Source organism: Alexandromys fortis, unplaced genomic scaffold, assembly GCF_014885135.2.
Source record: "Alexandromys fortis isolate MF-2015 unplaced genomic scaffold, M_Fortis_MF-2015_v1.1 scaffold_41, whole genome shotgun sequence".
Classification (NCBI taxonomy): domain Eukaryota; kingdom Metazoa; phylum Chordata; class Mammalia; order Rodentia; family Cricetidae; genus Alexandromys; species Alexandromys fortis.
The window spans coordinates 12,068,447-12,086,109 of NW_026067923.1; the positions used below are offsets into that span (position 1 = coordinate 12,068,447).

Consider the following 17,663-nt stretch of genomic DNA (forward strand, 5'->3'; position numbering starts at 1 on the left):
CCCCCTCCCCCTCCCCCCTCCCTCTCCAGTCCTAAGAGAAGTCAGAGTTCCCTGCCCTGTGGGAAGTCCAGGGCCCTCCCCCCTCCCTCCAGGTCTAGCATCCAAACAGACTAGGCTCCCACAAAGCCAGTACATGCAGTGGAATCAAAACCCGGTGTCATTATCATTGGCTTCTCAGTCAGCCCCCATTGTCAGCCACATTCAGAGTCCGGTTTGATCACATGATCGTTCAGTCCCACGGTTCAAGTTTCTTTAACGCGTGACGGTTACACTGCCATCTTTGGACACAGTATTCCCGTGTGGGGTTATCCCAGAGGCGTGGTTGACCAGTTGGTCTTTCTCGGGCTTTCCCCCCATCTTCTGCAGAGGTTCAGCATGTCATCCGCAGCACCCTGACCCTGCCTCCCCATACTGGAGAAGAACCTGTAGCTCAGGTGGGGCTCTCAGATCTGTGACAAGAAAGAGTGGTTTAGAGAAATTTTTCACAGGTCATTCTAATCTGCCCTGCCCCCAGCCCGTTTTATGTGCTGTTGGCATTGCCTTTTTTTTTTTTTTAACTCTCTTTGGGATCCAAAAGTGGATTCTATTTGGAAACCTTTTTTTATTTAGAATAAAATCTTTGGCAGAATGCTTGGTGACGCCAGCCATCTCTGCCCTTTTTGTCTCAGTAGATTTTTAATAAAGGACACACAGAAGTTAGTGTTTCTGTTGCCCAGGGTGGACTGACGGATGTTGCCCCCGCTGTACTCTGAAGATACCTGCTTTTTCTTTCCTTCTGAAAACGTGTGTATGTACTTATGGAGCCGGGTTTGCGCGTGTCCGAGTGCACACGTGGAAGCCAGAGGACACCTTGCTGAGCGGGTTCTCTCCTGAGCCGCTGGCTTCCATCTCGGTCGAATTTGCATCTGCAGGCCCCTTTACCCACTGAACCGTCTCACTGCCCTGCTTTCCTTATGCCCTCCGGATGAAGAAACACAGCTCTGTGAGTCCTGCTGCTGTTTGCTGAATGTCCCTTTATTTCCTCTAAGCATTGGGGGCAGAGAAAGGCCTCTCCACACCCCTGCTTGACTCTGCGCTGGTGCCAGGAAGCAGATGAGACTGATGCGCACAGTGGTGGAAGGCATGAGGTTTGCCTCTGTCTGCGAGGGCCCTGACGCCCCTTCCTCTTTGTTCCTCCCCGTCTCTCCGCCTCTCCGGTGCCGTAGGGGGTTGGGTGCTCTGTTGTTCTCCTCACCCCCTAGCTGGCTGCCCTACTGGGAAAGCTGTTGGCCTTCCTCCTGGCCTTGTTTTTCTCTTTCTGTTCTTTTCTTTTCTTTTCTTTTTTAAAACACAGACAGTGAAATATTAGGTGGCCCACCTCCTGCAAGATTTGGGGAATTCTTCCTTGCTAATCCAGCACAAACATGACTTCAGTTACCGTGAGGTAGATGCAGATGGAGCAGTACCAGCCACACTGCTACAGGCCAGCCTTGTAAGCTGGTAGCTCATAGCCTGTTTGGGGGCTACTGGGATGTCTGTCATTCATTGACATAGTTGGTTGTTCTTTTCTAAATTTAATTTTAAAAAGTATACAGCCTGCTAGTCAGAGCCCAGGTTCTGCCGGCCACAGTTGCTGTCAGTCCCCATCACTGACCCCCTTTCTTTAGACCACCCCCCTTGAACGGGCTTTTCTAGGAGCTAACAACCGCCCCTTGATCGACTTGAAGAAATGTAATTGCACAAATGGGCAGGAAAAACACTTCTTCAGCTTGCACTATGTGGTTGGAATGGTTTCCTTTCCGAGCTAAAACTCTGTATGATTTGTGTGCACATATCCGCGTGTCCCCTTCTTACTTGATCCAGTGGTGGTCTGTATCTCCTACTCTAGTACTCTCTCCGTGGTAAGGGGAGAGGACAGGGAGACGGGGAGGAGCGGAATGGTTGACCCAGGACAGGCACACCCGGTCTCCTTTTCTGCCCCTGGCGGGAGAGCAGTTAGTCTGGCTCTCCTCTTACAGGGAGGCACTGCCTGTTGCTCCTGAGAGCCTCTGGCTTGTGGAGGGAGAGTGGCCGGTCCGGCCTGCATGTTCAGCTTTACTCTAAACAGAGTTCTCTCTCTCTCTCTCTCTTACACTTAAAAATCCTCTTGCGGCCTGCCCGCATGGCCTGCCCCCATGGCCTGCCCCGGTGACTGACCAGAGCCTCCACGGTGCTCCAGAACTGTTACATGTTGACCTGTGCTCGGCTGTAGATTCTATTGACAGTGCCTTAATGGGTTGTTGCTTAATGCTTTGTTAACCTCCCTAAATACTGTAAATTCTTAGTGTGACATTTATTGTATCTTTTACATATTTTAGCAAGAATCATAGACTTGGAAAGATGTAACATCATATATGTTACTGTTATCGATGACACAGTAATTTACGAGATTAAGTCCCTTTAAAATGGTCAGTTTAACTGTTACGATAGCATATTTGTCCTGTAGGTGGAGTCTCCAAAATTCTGAGACATCTAACAGAATATATAACCTGGAGAGCTTTGTCAGGGAAGGCGAACAGTAAGCATAGTAGAGATGGGGATTCATAAGCAGATGCACACTGGTAGTGTGTGTGTGGACCGAGAGCCACAGGGTGGACAGCATGTCCATGGCGTGTGTGTGGACGGAGAGCCACAGGGCAGACCGCATGTCCAGTGGTGGTGTGTGGACGGAGAGCCACGGGGCAGACCGCATGTCCATGGCGTGTGTGTGGACGGAGAGCCACAGGGTAGACAGCATGTCCGTGGCGTGTGTGTGGACGGAGAGCCACGGGGCAGACCGCATGTCCAGTGGAGGTGTGTGGATGGAGAGCCACGGGGTAGACAGCATGTCCAGTGTTTGTGCTTGTTTAGACATCACAGGAAAGAGAGAAAGGGAGCATGGATTGATGAATAAAGTGGACCAGGCTCTGTCTTGGAGGAGATGTGGGTGATTTATGTTTAAGGGAAGGGAAGCTAAAGGCTTGGGGATTGTTTTTCTATGACATAAGTCAGAGGCTGTGGGAAATGAGCACATTAGAGTTTTAAGAAGAATGGCAGTCTTAGAAATAGGTGCTTTACAAAGTGACAGGCATTTCACCAAAACAGTGAGATCGCAGGGCAGGGCTGGTCCTGGCTTTATTCAGATAAAGTTTATCATTCCGCCCGTCCCCCAGGAGCTCTCAGATTTTCTGCTCAAGTACGGAAAAGGCGAGAGGTTTAGCTCAGAACTTCTATTTTAGGAGCGTTGAAAAGGTGACTGTCCCTTCCTAGTTCTGTTTTGGTAAAAATAAACAGTTTCCACCTCGGAAGGTTGCAGCCAAAGCTGTGTGCTATAGGTCTGCAATTTCTGTGAAGCACTTGTAAAGTTGGGTTGGCATGTGCTCAGTTCTCCCATACTCTACTATTGAGTATTATTTTGGTGCCTTTAAAAAATTAACCTGAAAGTCCTTGAAAGATTTTATCTTTCAGTTCTTTGTGGGAAACTGCAACATCCTTTTTATTAGAATGGAATGAAGATGTTAACACTTAAAGTGTATACGTAAGGAGCTGCAGAGTGGTCACGGGTGCCGTTCCCAGGTTCATGGTCGGAGTCGCTGTCTGGAGTAGTAGCCTTCTGACCTTGCCCGTCCTTCTAACATGGCCTCTCCTCTTTCTTTTCTAGGAAATAGTCTAGTAAGTTTAACCTTTCATTTATTTAGTCTTCATGGATTGATTGAGTACTTCCATTTAGATATGGTGAAACTCCGTCGATTTTTAGGTAAGTGACTGGAGCCCATTTAAAAATAAGATTGTACGAGAACTTGTGTAGCTAGAACAAACTGTTCAGGACCACACGAGCTTGGAGCTGCACATTTGGGTCAGTGACAGACATGTGTGACAGGCCACACAGCAACTGGCCTTGCCGCTGTGTTCTTTTCTGCATGCTCCCTACTGTGGCATTATACTAAAATGCCGGCGACTGGCTGAATTGAAGTGAATCTCTTAGAATGTGGACAATTTGAGTTGGTAGCCACATGGAAAGTATCTGTGACGACCACTTTTCAGTACTTGGATGTCCCTCTTGGAGAGTAAAAACTTAGTCTTTTTTGTATGTGTGTGCAGTTATGATTCAAGAAGATTACCACAGTCAAAATCCTTACCACAATGCAGTCCACGCTGCGGACGTTACTCAGGCTATGCACTGTTACCTAAAGGAACCTAAGGTAAGCAGCGGGTGCGGACTTCAGGTGAAAGTCACAAGGTAATTCATTTCTTTGGACTTACATTTCCATAAGTTAGTGGTTCCGCTCAAATTCAGAAGTTTCTTCTATAAGAGTGAAATCAAACGATTGATGTGGCTGTAAGAGGAAAAACTAGAGAACTGGGCCCAGACCTCTCAGAATCCTGGGCTCTGTGTGAGTGTTTGACATTTGACTGAGTCCCTCGTGGGCTCTGTTCAGTACAGATATAACTTTGTTTTCAAATATCCTCCATGTGAGATTGTTGGGCATGCCAAGGCAGCACCTGGGAGCATGGGGCATAGGCCTGAGAAAGTGTTCTTCTGTCTGTTTGCAGGCATGCAAGCCCACTTGAGAACAGTGCTTAAACACTGATCTTGTCCTGGCCGTTGATATAAGAGCCTGACTTTAAGGCAGGTGTAGTGACTCACACCGGTAAATCCCAGCACTTGAGAAGCTGCGGCAGCAGGATTGCCAGGGGCTTTAGGCCAGACTGAAGTGCACAGCAGCTTCCTCTTGCCCCAGCCTGTCAGGAGCTGGTATCTGCTGAGCAGTGTTCCTTACATTGTACGTTTACTGACGTCGTAAGTGGCCAGCTGGCTGCTTGTCAGTGACGTAGAAATTTTGACCTGAAAAGAAAAAAGAGAAAGAAGAAAGTTTGACCTGAAAGATCCGTTGTGGTTCTTGTTATTGCCTAATGTAGAAAATACATACTGTCAGGCTGCTGGGGCAGGGTGCTGATATCTTACATTAAAATGGTGATGGCCGTTGTGGTGACTGTTACAGAGGAAAATCAGCATACTGCCAGCAAACAGAGAACCTCACTGAAGGATGCCCCTCCTCACTAGCTTTCTGTTTTGTTGGAAAAGGCCATGAAGCTAGTTCTATAGATAGATGCAGAAATCTGACTTTCATAGACTAAAAGATTTGTAGTTTCTATTCCCTAGAGCTCTCATATTACTGGAATCAGTAGCCCTTCACTAACAACATTTGTCTTTCTAAAAATCCTCCTAGCCAGGTGGGGTGGTTCATGTGTCTAAGTACTTGGGAGACTGCCTCAGAAAAGTTCAAGGTTACATAAAAACTCTAAACAGTTGTGTCTGGAGGCACATTAATCATCCACTAGCACCTTGACACCAGCCTAGGCTAACCTGGACTGAGGGACCTCAACCGCAGATTGTCCAGATCAGATTGGCCTGCGGTCAGATCTGTGAGGTGTTTTCTGAATTATTAATTGATGTAGGAGGATCTCCCCCAGTATAGGTGGTGCCATCCCTAAGCAGGTAGGCATGCGCTATGTTCTTCTTAGAGGTCCTGAGCAAACCAGTAAGCAGCATCCCTCCGTGGCTCCCGCTTCAGTTCCCATGGATGGCGTGTTGTGACCTGGAGAGTTAGGTGAAACAAACTTCCCCTCCAAATTGCCAGGGGTTAGTGTTTAGCACAGTAATAGGGATGAAGACTAGGACAGCCGGGGAGATAGTTCAGAGGGCCAAAGGGCTTGGCGCACAAGCACGAGGACCTGGGTTTGAATCCTCGAGCCTCTATAGGAGTTAGATGCAGTGTCTGTAATCCCTGCACTTCTGCAGAGGCGGGAGGCGGGGAATTCCGTCCCTGGAGCGTGGCAGGCAGCTGTCCTGGCTTGTGCTGTGGGAAGACAGAGACCTAGGTCTCAGTTGAAGTTAGGTGAGCGAGAGCAACACTTCGAGGTTGTCCTCAGATTTCCAAAGCATCCTTTGCACATGCATTTACACGCATACATAACACCCACATACACACATGTGCACACATCATCAAATTACTTATATTTGTTACAAAGTTCTCGTTCTAGTAAAAGGTTTTTTTTATTTTTTAAAAAATATTTATTTATTTTGTATACAATATTCCATCTGTCTGTATGCCTGCAGGCCAGAAGAGGGCACCAGACCTCATTACAGATGGTTGTGAGCCACCATGTGGTTGCTGGGAATTGAACTTAGGACCTCTGGAAGAGCAGGCAATGCTCTTAATCTCTGAGCCATCTCTCCAGCCCCTCTAGTAAAAGTTTTAAACAGAAAAATTTTTAATCATTCTTCCACTTTAAGTATGTGACTTTCTTTTATGTTTTCCCCCACAGACTTCACTGTTATTATTGTGCATTTGTGGGGGCGGGGTCACGAGTATGCCAGTTTTGAGTGGAGAGGAGAAAGGACAACATTTAGGAGTTAGATCTTTCGAGGATTTCTAGGCATCAGCCTGAGGCAGCTGTTCTCACCCCACTGGGCTACCCTCAACCCTCCGACAGAGTTTTAAAAACTTTGTTTGCTTCTTTGCATGTTTCATCTTTTACCTGAGACTGTAAAGTTCTGTGTCTTTTGCAATAAATCCGAGTTACCATTTTTTCCCCCAGGAAAGTACTTCTCTGTTATTTTACCACCTCTACTCTTATCACAAGAATAGAATACTTTACTATGTTGCTTAATAAGACATGCCACTATATTTATAACCTCATGCCATTCATAAACTGGGTGTTCATTACATATACTCCCATGTGTGTTCATAAGTTAGGTGTTCATTTACATATATACTGCCTTGCCCATTCATTTATGTGTCACAGGAGAGTCTGCTTGATTTACAGTCTCCCTTCTGTTTATCTTTATTAGTGCTTCTAAAAATTTGCTTTTAGGGCTGGGGATGTAGATCGTTTGGGAGAATGCCAGCTTGGCTTGCTGGAGAGCCATAGGTTCGGTTCTAAACACCTTAGAAAACTGGGCATGATAATGCACATTCTCCTCCAGCATTCTGAAGGAAGAGGGCAGGAGGATTAGAAGTTCAGGGGTCAAGGCCAGCCTTGGCTATCAGTGCAGAGAAGTACTATGGACTTCTCAACCATAAATAGGATAGTTAAATTATATCATATCCTTCTGTACATGACTCAGGGACAATAGAGAAAGAGGGGGTGGATACACTGTAAGAGCCAGGGGTCAGAAGGGCCTGGGCAGAGCAGCCATGTTTTCCTTCCCAGGACCCACACAAGATCAAGTCAGCATGTTCGGGGAGGCACGTCAGGGGAGGCGCTGTCCCTAGCAGAAGAGCTGTTGACAGTTGATGACTCCTGGGCAGGGAAAATGAGTTCCCTCTAAGGGTGTGGGCCTTGTAGGTTGACTGTACTGCAGTGGACAGCCCCACGCCCATGAGTATATGAGCAGCTCAAATTAGATTCTGCTGGATTCATTTTTTTTTTTAAAGAGAACATGAAGTTTGTAGGTAGGTGAGAGGTGGATCTGGGAGGAAGTAAAGGCAGGAGTCGGGTGAGTATAATCAGCGCACTTTGTATACAGGCATAAAATTCTCAAAGAATTAATGAATATATTATGCTTTTAAGTTTGATTTTTAAACATATTTTCTGGGGAGGAAGTAATTTTCGTTACTAACTTTGCCATATTGAGCTTGTGCATGCACTAACTAACTTGTAAAATACAAAGAGAAATCGTATATATTCTCTATGTAGAAACCTCCCAGGGCTGTTGTGGTGATCACTAAGAGCGCTGCCCCGGCCAGTCTCTGGACAGCAGAAGGAAAACACCCCTCCTGAAAGGTTTTCTCTGGCCTTCATACACATGCCATGGCTTGGGTTCCCCACCCCAACAGTAAATCAGAATCTCCAGACACGCTAGCTTCCTAGATTGCACATACTCAGTGGCGTGTGACTGGGGTAGAAGGAGAGTTACTCTGGCATGGGAAGGAAATAGCCCAATTTGAATCTGAACCTATTTATGATCTCACTGACATCCTCTCTTCCATATGTTAGCATTATCAGTGATTGCGGCTCAGAAATTTTCCCTGTTAGGTTACAAGGTTGTAGAAGCTCAGGGAACAAATAATCCTAAAGTGGACCTGGATAAAAATGTGTTCAGATGAGCGCAGCTGTGGCAGGGTTCGTAAAGGGCTGTGGGCACAGATGTGCCCTTTGCCAAGGCTGAAGGAGGGCAAGGGGATGGGTCACAAAGCAGCCTGTGTCCTGGACTTGGGCCTTCCAGAGCGAGTACAAGTTTCCAGAAAGGGCTGCCTCATGAGAGCTGGTGACACTCAAGGTGACTACTTCTATTATAGAAGATTTCAGTCAGCTTATAATAAACTTTGACTATGGTTATTTGTTGTTTAAGTTTGGTGATAATTACTAAGAGTAACATTTAATTGCTATCAATGAAATTTGTTTTCTGGCATGACTTCACTGTCCTAAATGTGGCCATCTCTCCATAGGATGAAAATAAACAAATCTGTTTGTCAGTTTAGGGTCATTGTTTCTGAGGAGGAGTGTTCCTGTCTTAGCTCTTTTTAGTTGTGTGGAGAAAGTAAGGCAGTATCAAGATAGACTGTCCATCAGGCAATACACTGTGCATCACAGCCTGCAGTACACTGTGCATCACAGCCTGCAGTACACCATGGACCACAGCCTGCAGTACTCCATGCATCACAGCCTGCAGTACACCATGGACCACAGCCTGCAGTACTCCATGCATCGCAGCCTGTAGTACTCCAGCCTGCAGCACACCATGCATCACAGCGTGCAGCACACCATGCATCACAGGGTGCAGTACCCATGCATCACAGCTTGCAGTACACCATGCATTACAGCCTGCAGTACACCATGCATCACAGCCTGCAGTAGTGCCATGCATCACAGCCTGCAATATACCATGCACCACAGCCTGCAGTACAGCCTGAAGTAGTGCTATGCATCACAGCCTGCAGTACTCGGTGCATCACAGCTTGCAGTACACCATGCATCGCAGTCTACAGTACACCATGCATCACAGCATACAGTACACCATACCACAGCCTGCAATACACGGTGCATCACAGCTTGCAGTACACCATGCACCACGGCCTGCAGTACACTGCATCACACCATGCAGTACACCGTGCATCACAGCCTGCAGGCTGCATCATCCCATGAGCCATTACCTGGCAGGCTCCTGATCGCGCTAAGGAGCAGTCCACTGAAGAAGCGACAGGCAGTGAGGAGACCCTCCACCCTATTGGCTCCTAGTGGTAGAGTATATTTCAGGTGTGTTTGTGATTAATTCTTCTTTTCTTACACTTTAGCTTGCCAATTCTGTAACTCCTTGGGATATCTTGCTGAGCTTAATTGCAGCTGCCACTCATGATCTGGACCACCCAGGTGTTAATCAGCCTTTCCTTATTAAAACCAACCATTATCTGGCAACTTTATACAAGGTGAGTACAGTCTCATTGAGAATTAATTTGTTTTTTTGTTTGTTTGTTTTGTTTTGTTTTGGTATGGCTTAAAACACAGCACCGAGGAGAGACAGGATCCTTTGAGCCCACTAGCTGACCAGCCAACCGACGAGGTACAGGCCAGCATGAGACGGCCTCAGGAAACCATGTGCATGGCTCCTGAGGCGCAGCATCCAGGGTTGCCCACTGGCCTTGACACACGTGCGTATGTGCACGCTGCTCACACCACAGATACATTCCCCCGTCCACAAATAAAGTGATAATGCTTTAATACTTGGCATTCCATGTTGTTCAGTGTTTGGAAGGAGGTAAAGGTAGTGGAAGTCAGTCTCCAAAGATTGTTGAAGCTTTAACCAAGCTAATATTGCTGACAGATGCTTTTTATGCTCAGAAATGACTGTTAGGTAACAGAGAACTCTCTTCCTAGAATACCTCAGTCCTGGAAAACCACCACTGGAGATCGGCAGTGGGCTTGTTGAGAGAATCTGGTTTATTCTCGCATTTGCCACTGGAAAGCAGGTAAGGTGGATCAAAATTGGTTAGTAAGCTAGTTTATAAAGGTTTGGGAATTATGTTATTATTCAGGTGTTCCATAGTTTTCAGGTTTGTTAAACTGAATGTATCTTTTTTAAAATTGTCAAAATAGTGGAGCTGAAGCAAGGGCTCAGCAGTTAAGAGAACTTGCTGTTCTTGAGAGGACCTGCTTAGCTGCCAGCAGCCACACGGTGCCTCAGACATCCACTCCCAGCACTGAGTCCAAAGAAAGCTCTATCCAGCCTATTGGGTAGGCTTTAGAATTTCGCTGGCTCTTTACCTTACAAGAGATATTCTGTCTCTCTGAGGACTGTAAACCTCCACACACATTGGTCTGGTGGTTTTACCTACCTCTTCATGCTTTGCTGACAGAGGAATCAGGTCTGTACCTGAAAGATTGCACAGGAAGTAGACACTGAGTAACCAGACCCTCCAGACCTCAGAACACCTTCGAAGCCAACACAACCATAAGTGTCCCAAAGCCCTGTGCCACAGAAGTACAGTCTTAGCACCACCTGTCGAGCTGTCGGGCAAAATAGTGAAGAAAAAGAATGACAGAGAATAGCTTAGAAAAATAGCTTAATACTAAATAGGCCATTCTAGTGGTCTAACAGAAAAAAAAAAAAACAGTAATGTCAGTTAGTCCAACGTGATAGTGGTGGCAAAAACATCTCATTCCCTATCAGCGTGGTCTTTCATACTTTCACCATTTGTTTTAAAAATTCAGTTTTTTTTCACCTATTTCTAAATGTGTGTTTGGGCACAGGTGTGCTGCAGTGCACACGCGTGCAGAGGCCTGAGACTGCTCTCAGCCGTCATATGTCTCCTTCCTCTGGGGTCCCCAGGGTGAACTCAGGTCACAGGGCGAGGCAAGTGCTCTTCCCACTGAGCCGTCTCGCTGGCCTTGCTGAGGCCTCCTTATTGTTAACACGGAGATGTGCTTACTGTAACCCTGTAAGGACATTTTTTTTAAGTGTCTTTCTCTTGTTATCCATGAGGCAGTTTTTAAAATGACACAGTGTATCTCTCCGTTTTAACACATTGCGTTTCCCTCCAGAAAATTCGAATATACTTATATAGATGATTGACTTTGTGCATGGGAGCTTTGCCTGCATGTAAATCCATTCACCACTGCATGCGTGTGTTCCTGGTGCCCGAGAGCCAGGAGAGAGAGGGACTCCCCGAAACTGCAGTTACTGTATGGGTAGTATGCATGGACGCTGGGAATCAACCCAAGTCCTCTGGTAGAAGAGTTTGCGCGTTCATCACTAAACATCTCTCTCACTCTTGATTCAACTACTGAGTAGAATTTTATCAGGATCTTATTAAGCAGCTCTCCCAAAGTGTCTCGGGACAGTTGAATGTGCTAGCGTTTTCTCTATATCATTTTCTGACTTTTAGGTCCTGGGCACCAAAAGATAAGACACTCGTTTGCTGTGCACACAGGGATTTCTAAGAAAATTCCTCAGAAGTTTCTCAATCAGCACTTGAGTGTTCATTGACCGTTTCCCCTTTTAAGTAGATAACTGCACTTTGGCTGACAGAATAAAGTGACCCCTTTGAAATCCTAGCATAGTGATAGGTCCCTGTAAATTCTCAGTTTTACTTTTGATTATTTTAATAGTTTTTTAATGCATTCTTCACAATACTTTTTTTATATATCAAGTTTAAATCAACTGGCAGGTATTTTAGGGTTTTGTAAAGCTTTCTGAATATTTAAGCTTAAGGGAGAAAATAAATAAAAAGTATAACTGTCTCCTTTATTGTTTCTCTATCTCCAGGCAACAGATGGAGACCCAGATAGGTGCTCTGATACTAGCCACAGATATCAGCCGCCAGAACGAGTACCTGTCATTGTTTAGATCTCACTTGGACAGAGGTGACTTACACCTTGACGATGGCAGACATAGGCATTTGGTTCTACAGGTAAAGTCCAAGCTGCAAAGATTCTGTTTCCAGGATAAATCATGGGAGGGACAGGTAGAGCAAAAACGACATATTGTAGCAGCCTATTTTCTCAGGGTGGGTTGTAAAGAAAGAGAAGCTACTCAGTTAGCACGCTCCCTTCCAGAAGGACGTGACTTTGGTACTTTTCATATCCGAGGTTTCCGAGGAAGAGTGAAGAAGGGCACCCAGTCAACAGTGGCTGCTTATTCTGATGAATTCTCACATGAAGGGGAGCAAGGAGTAGATGGTTTCTCTGGGGTTGTCGATACTTTGATCCAGTCATTGTGCCTGCTTGGGACTGCCGAGGGTAGTTCTGGTTCAGCCTCTTGACCAGCAGTCTGCACAGATAATTGGTAGATGGGTGGCAGCGTAAAGTTAATATGACAGGATGACTTTTCCTCACAGGATTTTCCTGTTTGCTGACTTCCGTTTTTATTTGGTTCTGGACCCAGGCACACTAAACGCATGCCCTACACTGAGCTACGAGCCCAGGTTCTCTGTCTCTTCCGAGTTCTTCACTGTTGGGGAATATTAAAGCTTGGTGCAACTCAGGTCTTCTCTTCTAACATGGCTTTACCATTTTGTTTGCTAGATGGCCTTGAAATGTGCTGACATCTGTAACCCCTGTCGGAGTTGGGAGCTAAGCAAGCAGTGGAGTGAAAAAGTAACGGAGGAATTCTTCCACCAAGGCAGGTTACAGTGCTGTGTGGAGAGGAGTCGCACCGTAGATGCTTTATGTTGTTAACAACTATTCACGGTCGGTGTGTGCATGGCCAGTAACACCCGGAGCATGTTTGGGAACTACTGTGCACTCACGACTGTACAGAAAGTAGGCGGGAAACCTGACCCTGCAGGCAGATGGCTCTGCGGTTACCCCATCCCTTCACCTCTGTGGAGCGCAGGACCGTGTGAGCAGGCGAGGCATGTTTGAAAATACTGACAGAATTAGTCTTGGGGGGAACATCTACAAGAAATACTTTATTTGGTCCACGTAAATAGTGACATCAACTTGGCAAGCTTTATGTCACTTGTTTAATCCTCTCGTGAGGATTGTGTGATGTTCTCCCAGTAAATTTACAGACAGAGAAGGTATTCCTAATAGATTTATACCGCAGAGCTGCTCCATCTTAACGTGGCTCTCTCTCTCTTCATTTATAGGAGATATAGAAAAAAAGTACCATTTGGGTGTGAGTCCACTTTGTGATCGTCAGACTGAGTCCATTGCCAACATCCAGATTGGTAACTATGTACAATTTGTTGCAACTAGTTTAAAAAAAATTCCATTCATTTTGATTTTGTTAAGACTAGACTAGAAAATTATTCAAAACAAAGGACTCTTAACCATTTGAGGAAATCTTAACCATTGTCCCTTGTTGATATTTTATTCTTTCCCCTTTTGGCTCTTTTGGGGCCCACCACCTTGCTCCCAAATAAATCACACATGGAAGCTTATCCCAAGCCTTAGCTTGGCTTGTTTCTTGCCAGCTTTTCTTAAATTATCCCATCATATCTTTGACCTCAGGACTTTTCTTTCTCTATTCCTATATATACCTTTTTTTTTTTCTTCTTACTCTGTGCCTGGCTGTGTAACTGGGTGGCTGGCCCCTGAAGTTCTCCTCCTTCCTTGCTCGTTCCCAGATCTTTCTCTCCCAGAGTTCTCCTCGTATTTATCCTCCCTGCCTGCCAGCCCCTGCCAATTCTTGCTCCTGCCTTGCTGCTGGCTGTTCAGCTCCTTACTAGGACCATCAGGTGTTTTGGACAGGCACAGTAGCACAGCTTCACAGAGTTAAACAAATGCAACATAAACAAAAGTAACACACCTTAAAATAATATTCCCCAACATTCCCTCTCCCTGCTCTGCCCCTCCTGTTGGCCTCACGTCACTTCCATCAAAGCCTTCTTCCTGTCTCCAGGCTCCCAGAGTGTGCACATGTCACACAAGCACTCTTTGCTCTTGACTCTGGTGTCCCACAGCCACCAAACCTAGAGGTGGGAAGCACTTCAGAATTAACAGTTCAGGGAACTGTGTACTGGAAAGCTCATGGGGAGGACGGCCTGAGGCTGAGTGTATTGTATTGAGCTGTGAAGGTAGGAGGACACTCAGGAGCTGGGTTAGAGTGTGTTTATATGGCAGCTGGGGTTGGGAGACCGAAGACAGTGACGAGTGCTGATGAACATCACGGCTAGCACAGGCATAGTGTGGCGGAAGGCTGCGGCAGAGCTGCGGTACCTGCTCGGTGAGTACAAAGCATCTTCCCGTAGGGCAGAAAGGCTGCCGACTATAGAGGCAGAGATGCAGAAAACAGGCCCAGCTTGGAGGAGTGCATGGTGCTGAGCCTGTGGGAGCCAGTCTTGACTCCTGGGGCCAAGGCTGACAGATGTTTTTCTCATAGTGGAGCTAATGAGACCATCGATCTGCCGTCTTGGAGCCTGTCCTGGAACTAGCTCTTGTAGACCAGGCTGGCCTCGAATTCAGAGATCCACCTGCCTCTGCCTCCCAAGTGCTGGGATTAAAGTCACGTGCCACCACTGCCCAGCCCGTCTTGATTTTCAAGGGTTCTCAAGTTCAAAGAACAGGTGAAATACAGGGAAAGGGGAAATGCAGGCTAGGTGGATGCGTAGTGCACATAGCCCCCTGAAGGTCTTTTTCCTGAGGAAATGGCTCTCTGGTTTAAAGGAAGGACTTCCCCGGCTCAGGCTGCTCTCACGGGCTGTGTTGGAAGCAGCACATCAGGTGGTGCATACGTAACTCCAGCCCTCTTCTGGCCTCTGCCTCTAAGAACACTCAAACACACATGAATGAAAACATGTATTTTTAAATTGTGATTTTATTAACTCAGCATTTTTATAACGAAGAAGGGTCAGAAGTTGAAGGTCATCTTTGAGACTCAGACCCACAATGTTAGACCAGAACCAGCTCCCGCGAGCTGCCCTCTGACGCCCGCATGTACAGTGCTCTTCTCATTTTAATAATCTTTTTTAAAATTAGTTTCAGGATTTTTAGACTGACTGCTTCTTCTCAGGAGTTGACATTGTAAATACTAAGCCATGCCAGATGTAATATTCCATCTCTGAGGAAGGGATGCAGCCACCTCTTGGCCGATATCCTAAGTTGTGTCCTGTACTAGTGCCCTTAGGCTGACATGACCATCACATACGGCTTAAGTAGGATGTGGCTGTTCAGCTGAGAGAAAGTCGCAGAGGCCGGGTGATCCTGGCCAGCTCACCTCTGGAAATGCACATTGGTGAATGACATGTGCACACACCCAGACCTTGTGGAAATATCCTGGTAACAGTAGAGTGGGCCTGAAGAGCATTGAAACTCCAGATGTTTTGACGATCTATTCAAGGCATCTCCTAATGGCTTTTCCCCTCTTTCTCAAGGGTTTATGACCTACCTGGTGGAGCCATTATTTACGGAGTGGGCCAGGTTTTCGGATACAAGGCTGTCACAGACAATGCTCGGCCATGTGGGGCTGAATAAAGCCAGCTGGAAGGGACTGCAGAGACAACCGCCCGGCAGCGAGGATGCGAACGCTGCCTTTCAGCTCAACTCACAGTTACTAACTCAGGAAAATCGGTTATCCTAACCTGAACCAGTGGGACCAGCTCCCTCCTGCAAGATTGTGGAAATGTGAAAGGGGTCTCAAGGTGAAGAACTGGTTTCCAAGGAAATGATGCCAGCATTATTTATTATTGAGGTTTCCTCTGTTGGATCATTGGAGCCCACTTTTTAATGATAAGACTGACTATGCAGCAATATGCATCTGGCTTTTGTGTGAAACCTTGAATATGCAAAGCTCAGCAGGTGAACCAGAAAGGATCATCAAAGGAAGATTTGCTACGTCAAGCCCTGAAACTTGAACTGAATCTCAGCAGAATCTCGATCTGACCTGCCCTATTCCACAAACCATCTGCCCCTTCCACTATGTTCTCTCTGAGAAAACAGAAATGTGAAGCGCCCAGCCTCTGCTGCCTCTGGCAAGACTCAATGTTTACAATCAACTCTGAAATACTGGTTCTAAATTGCCTTGGAGCACGATTGTGAAGGAACCACTGAGACAGTCCCAGCTCCAGCTGGAGACTGCAGCTCTCAGGTGGTTTGCCTTTTTCTTCTTTGGATGCCCTCAGAGCCTCCCTTTCCTTCGCTGTTTTGTCTTTGCGCTGGAGAGGGAGCGGCTGTCACACAGCACCAAGCACTTCACTCCTGTGCTGTTTGGCCCTGCAGATTTTTAACTCTTGGTTTTTCCTCTGGGGCGGGAGGGCCGGAACACCAGTGTCCCAGCTGTGTCCTGACTCTGAAGACACTGCATGTTGTTTTCACTACTGTACACGTGACCTGCACATGCAAGGAAAAGGTGGAATGTTTAACACACCATAATCAGCTCAGGGTATTTGCCGATCTGAAATAAAGTGGGATGGGGAAGTGTGTCCTTCAGACCAAGGGAACTAAGTCCCTTTCGCTGCAGTGCGTGAGAGGTATGTCGTGTGACTGTGTGTGTGTGTGTGTGTTTACGTACGTGCATGTTTGTGCATGTCTGGCTGTGCATGTTCTGTCCGTCCGTGTGGGAAAGGATTGGAAATGTAAGCTTTTATTTATTGTTGGAGAATGTGACCTAGTGAGCAGCCACACTTGGGGAGGGAAGGGAGGCAAAGCTGTAAGATTGCTCCAGGTGCCTTCAACTATGCACAAAGCTAAGCGACCAAACTTCTCGTTTTGATTTGAAAAGTGCATTGTTTCTTGTCCCTCCCTCTGATGAAACGTTACGCTTTGGTGGGCCTTTTGATGTGAATACATGTTTTCTAGGATAAAATTTAAGGACTAATTTTAGACAAAACATTCCACTTTTGTAATTTGTTTTCAATGGTTTTATGTACAGCAAGCACAACTGTAATCTAGTTTTAAGAGAAACGGTGCTTTTAGTTACTTTGTAATTCCCTTGTTACTGTAAAGACTGTTTATTATGTTTACAGTTGCAACAGCCATCTTGGGAGGAAGCTTGAGTGCAAAGCCGTTTGTAAAAGGCTTTGCCATACTCATTTAAACATGTGCCTGTTGCTGTTAACTTTTGATGAATAAAAATTGGTCTTTTCTCCTTTTAATCTTTGCATTTTACCTCACCTCTCAATCCTTTGGAAACCATGCGCTGAATTACCAACTAGGTGGCCCGTCAGCTGGTGGCTCGTCCATGCACTCCTGGGTGCTTTGCAGTCTCAGCAGTGTGCAGACACCGTCCTCTGGCTTCTGTGTGCCAAGGCCCGGTTCAGTTTGATCAGTCTTGCCTAGTATGGATGGTGCTTGACTTCCCAGCATTTTGTTCCCACCGTTGGGAACTGCCTAAGAAATCACTCACTGAAAAGGGCAGAAGGTACCAGCAGTATTTATCGGCCTTTCCAAAGCAGCGTAAGCAAAAGCCACTGACACTTCTTTCTGACACAGGGTCTCCCTAGTCTCAGATGGCCTGTTAACAGTGTAGACACTTGGCCTCAAACTCACACGGATCTCCCCACTTCTGTCTCCTGGGATTTAAGGTGTGTGACACCATTTCCCATGCTAGTTAAAGAGTGGTCTTTCGACCTTCCCAGGCCTAGTTCACTAGGACAAACTTTAAGGTCAGACATTTCTGTCCTTAACTCTCTAGAAGAAAGTAGAAGCTTTACAGAACCCACTTGAGTGACCTCACTGTTTTCTACATAAAGACAGAACTTCAGTACTCTTATATCCCAAAT

At 46.3% G+C, this 17,663-nt stretch overlaps 1 protein-coding gene across 2 annotated transcripts in view; it reads left to right on the forward strand.

The window, feature by feature from the left end:
• Pde7a (phosphodiesterase 7A) overlaps positions 1–17,036 on the forward strand; it is a 91,588-nt gene extending 74,552 nt beyond the window's left edge. The window contains exons 6-13 of one of the 2 annotated variants that reach the window (XM_050142081.1): positions 3,659–3,754; positions 4,099–4,199; positions 9,300–9,431; positions 9,880–9,971; positions 11,768–11,912; positions 12,526–12,622; positions 13,092–13,172; positions 15,318–17,036. In XM_050142081.1, coding sequence (XP_049998038.1) covers positions 3,659–3,754; positions 4,099–4,199; positions 9,300–9,431; positions 9,880–9,971; positions 11,768–11,912; positions 12,526–12,622; positions 13,092–13,172; positions 15,318–15,523 — 950 coding nt within the window. In that variant the 3' untranslated portion in view covers positions 15,524–17,036. The remainder of the gene's footprint in view (positions 1–3,658; positions 3,755–4,098; positions 4,200–9,299; positions 9,432–9,879; positions 9,972–11,767; positions 11,913–12,525; positions 12,623–13,091; positions 13,173–15,317) is intronic. The other variant, XM_050142082.1, reaches the window with a different exon arrangement.
• The last annotated feature ends 627 nt before the right edge of the window (positions 17,037–17,663 follow it).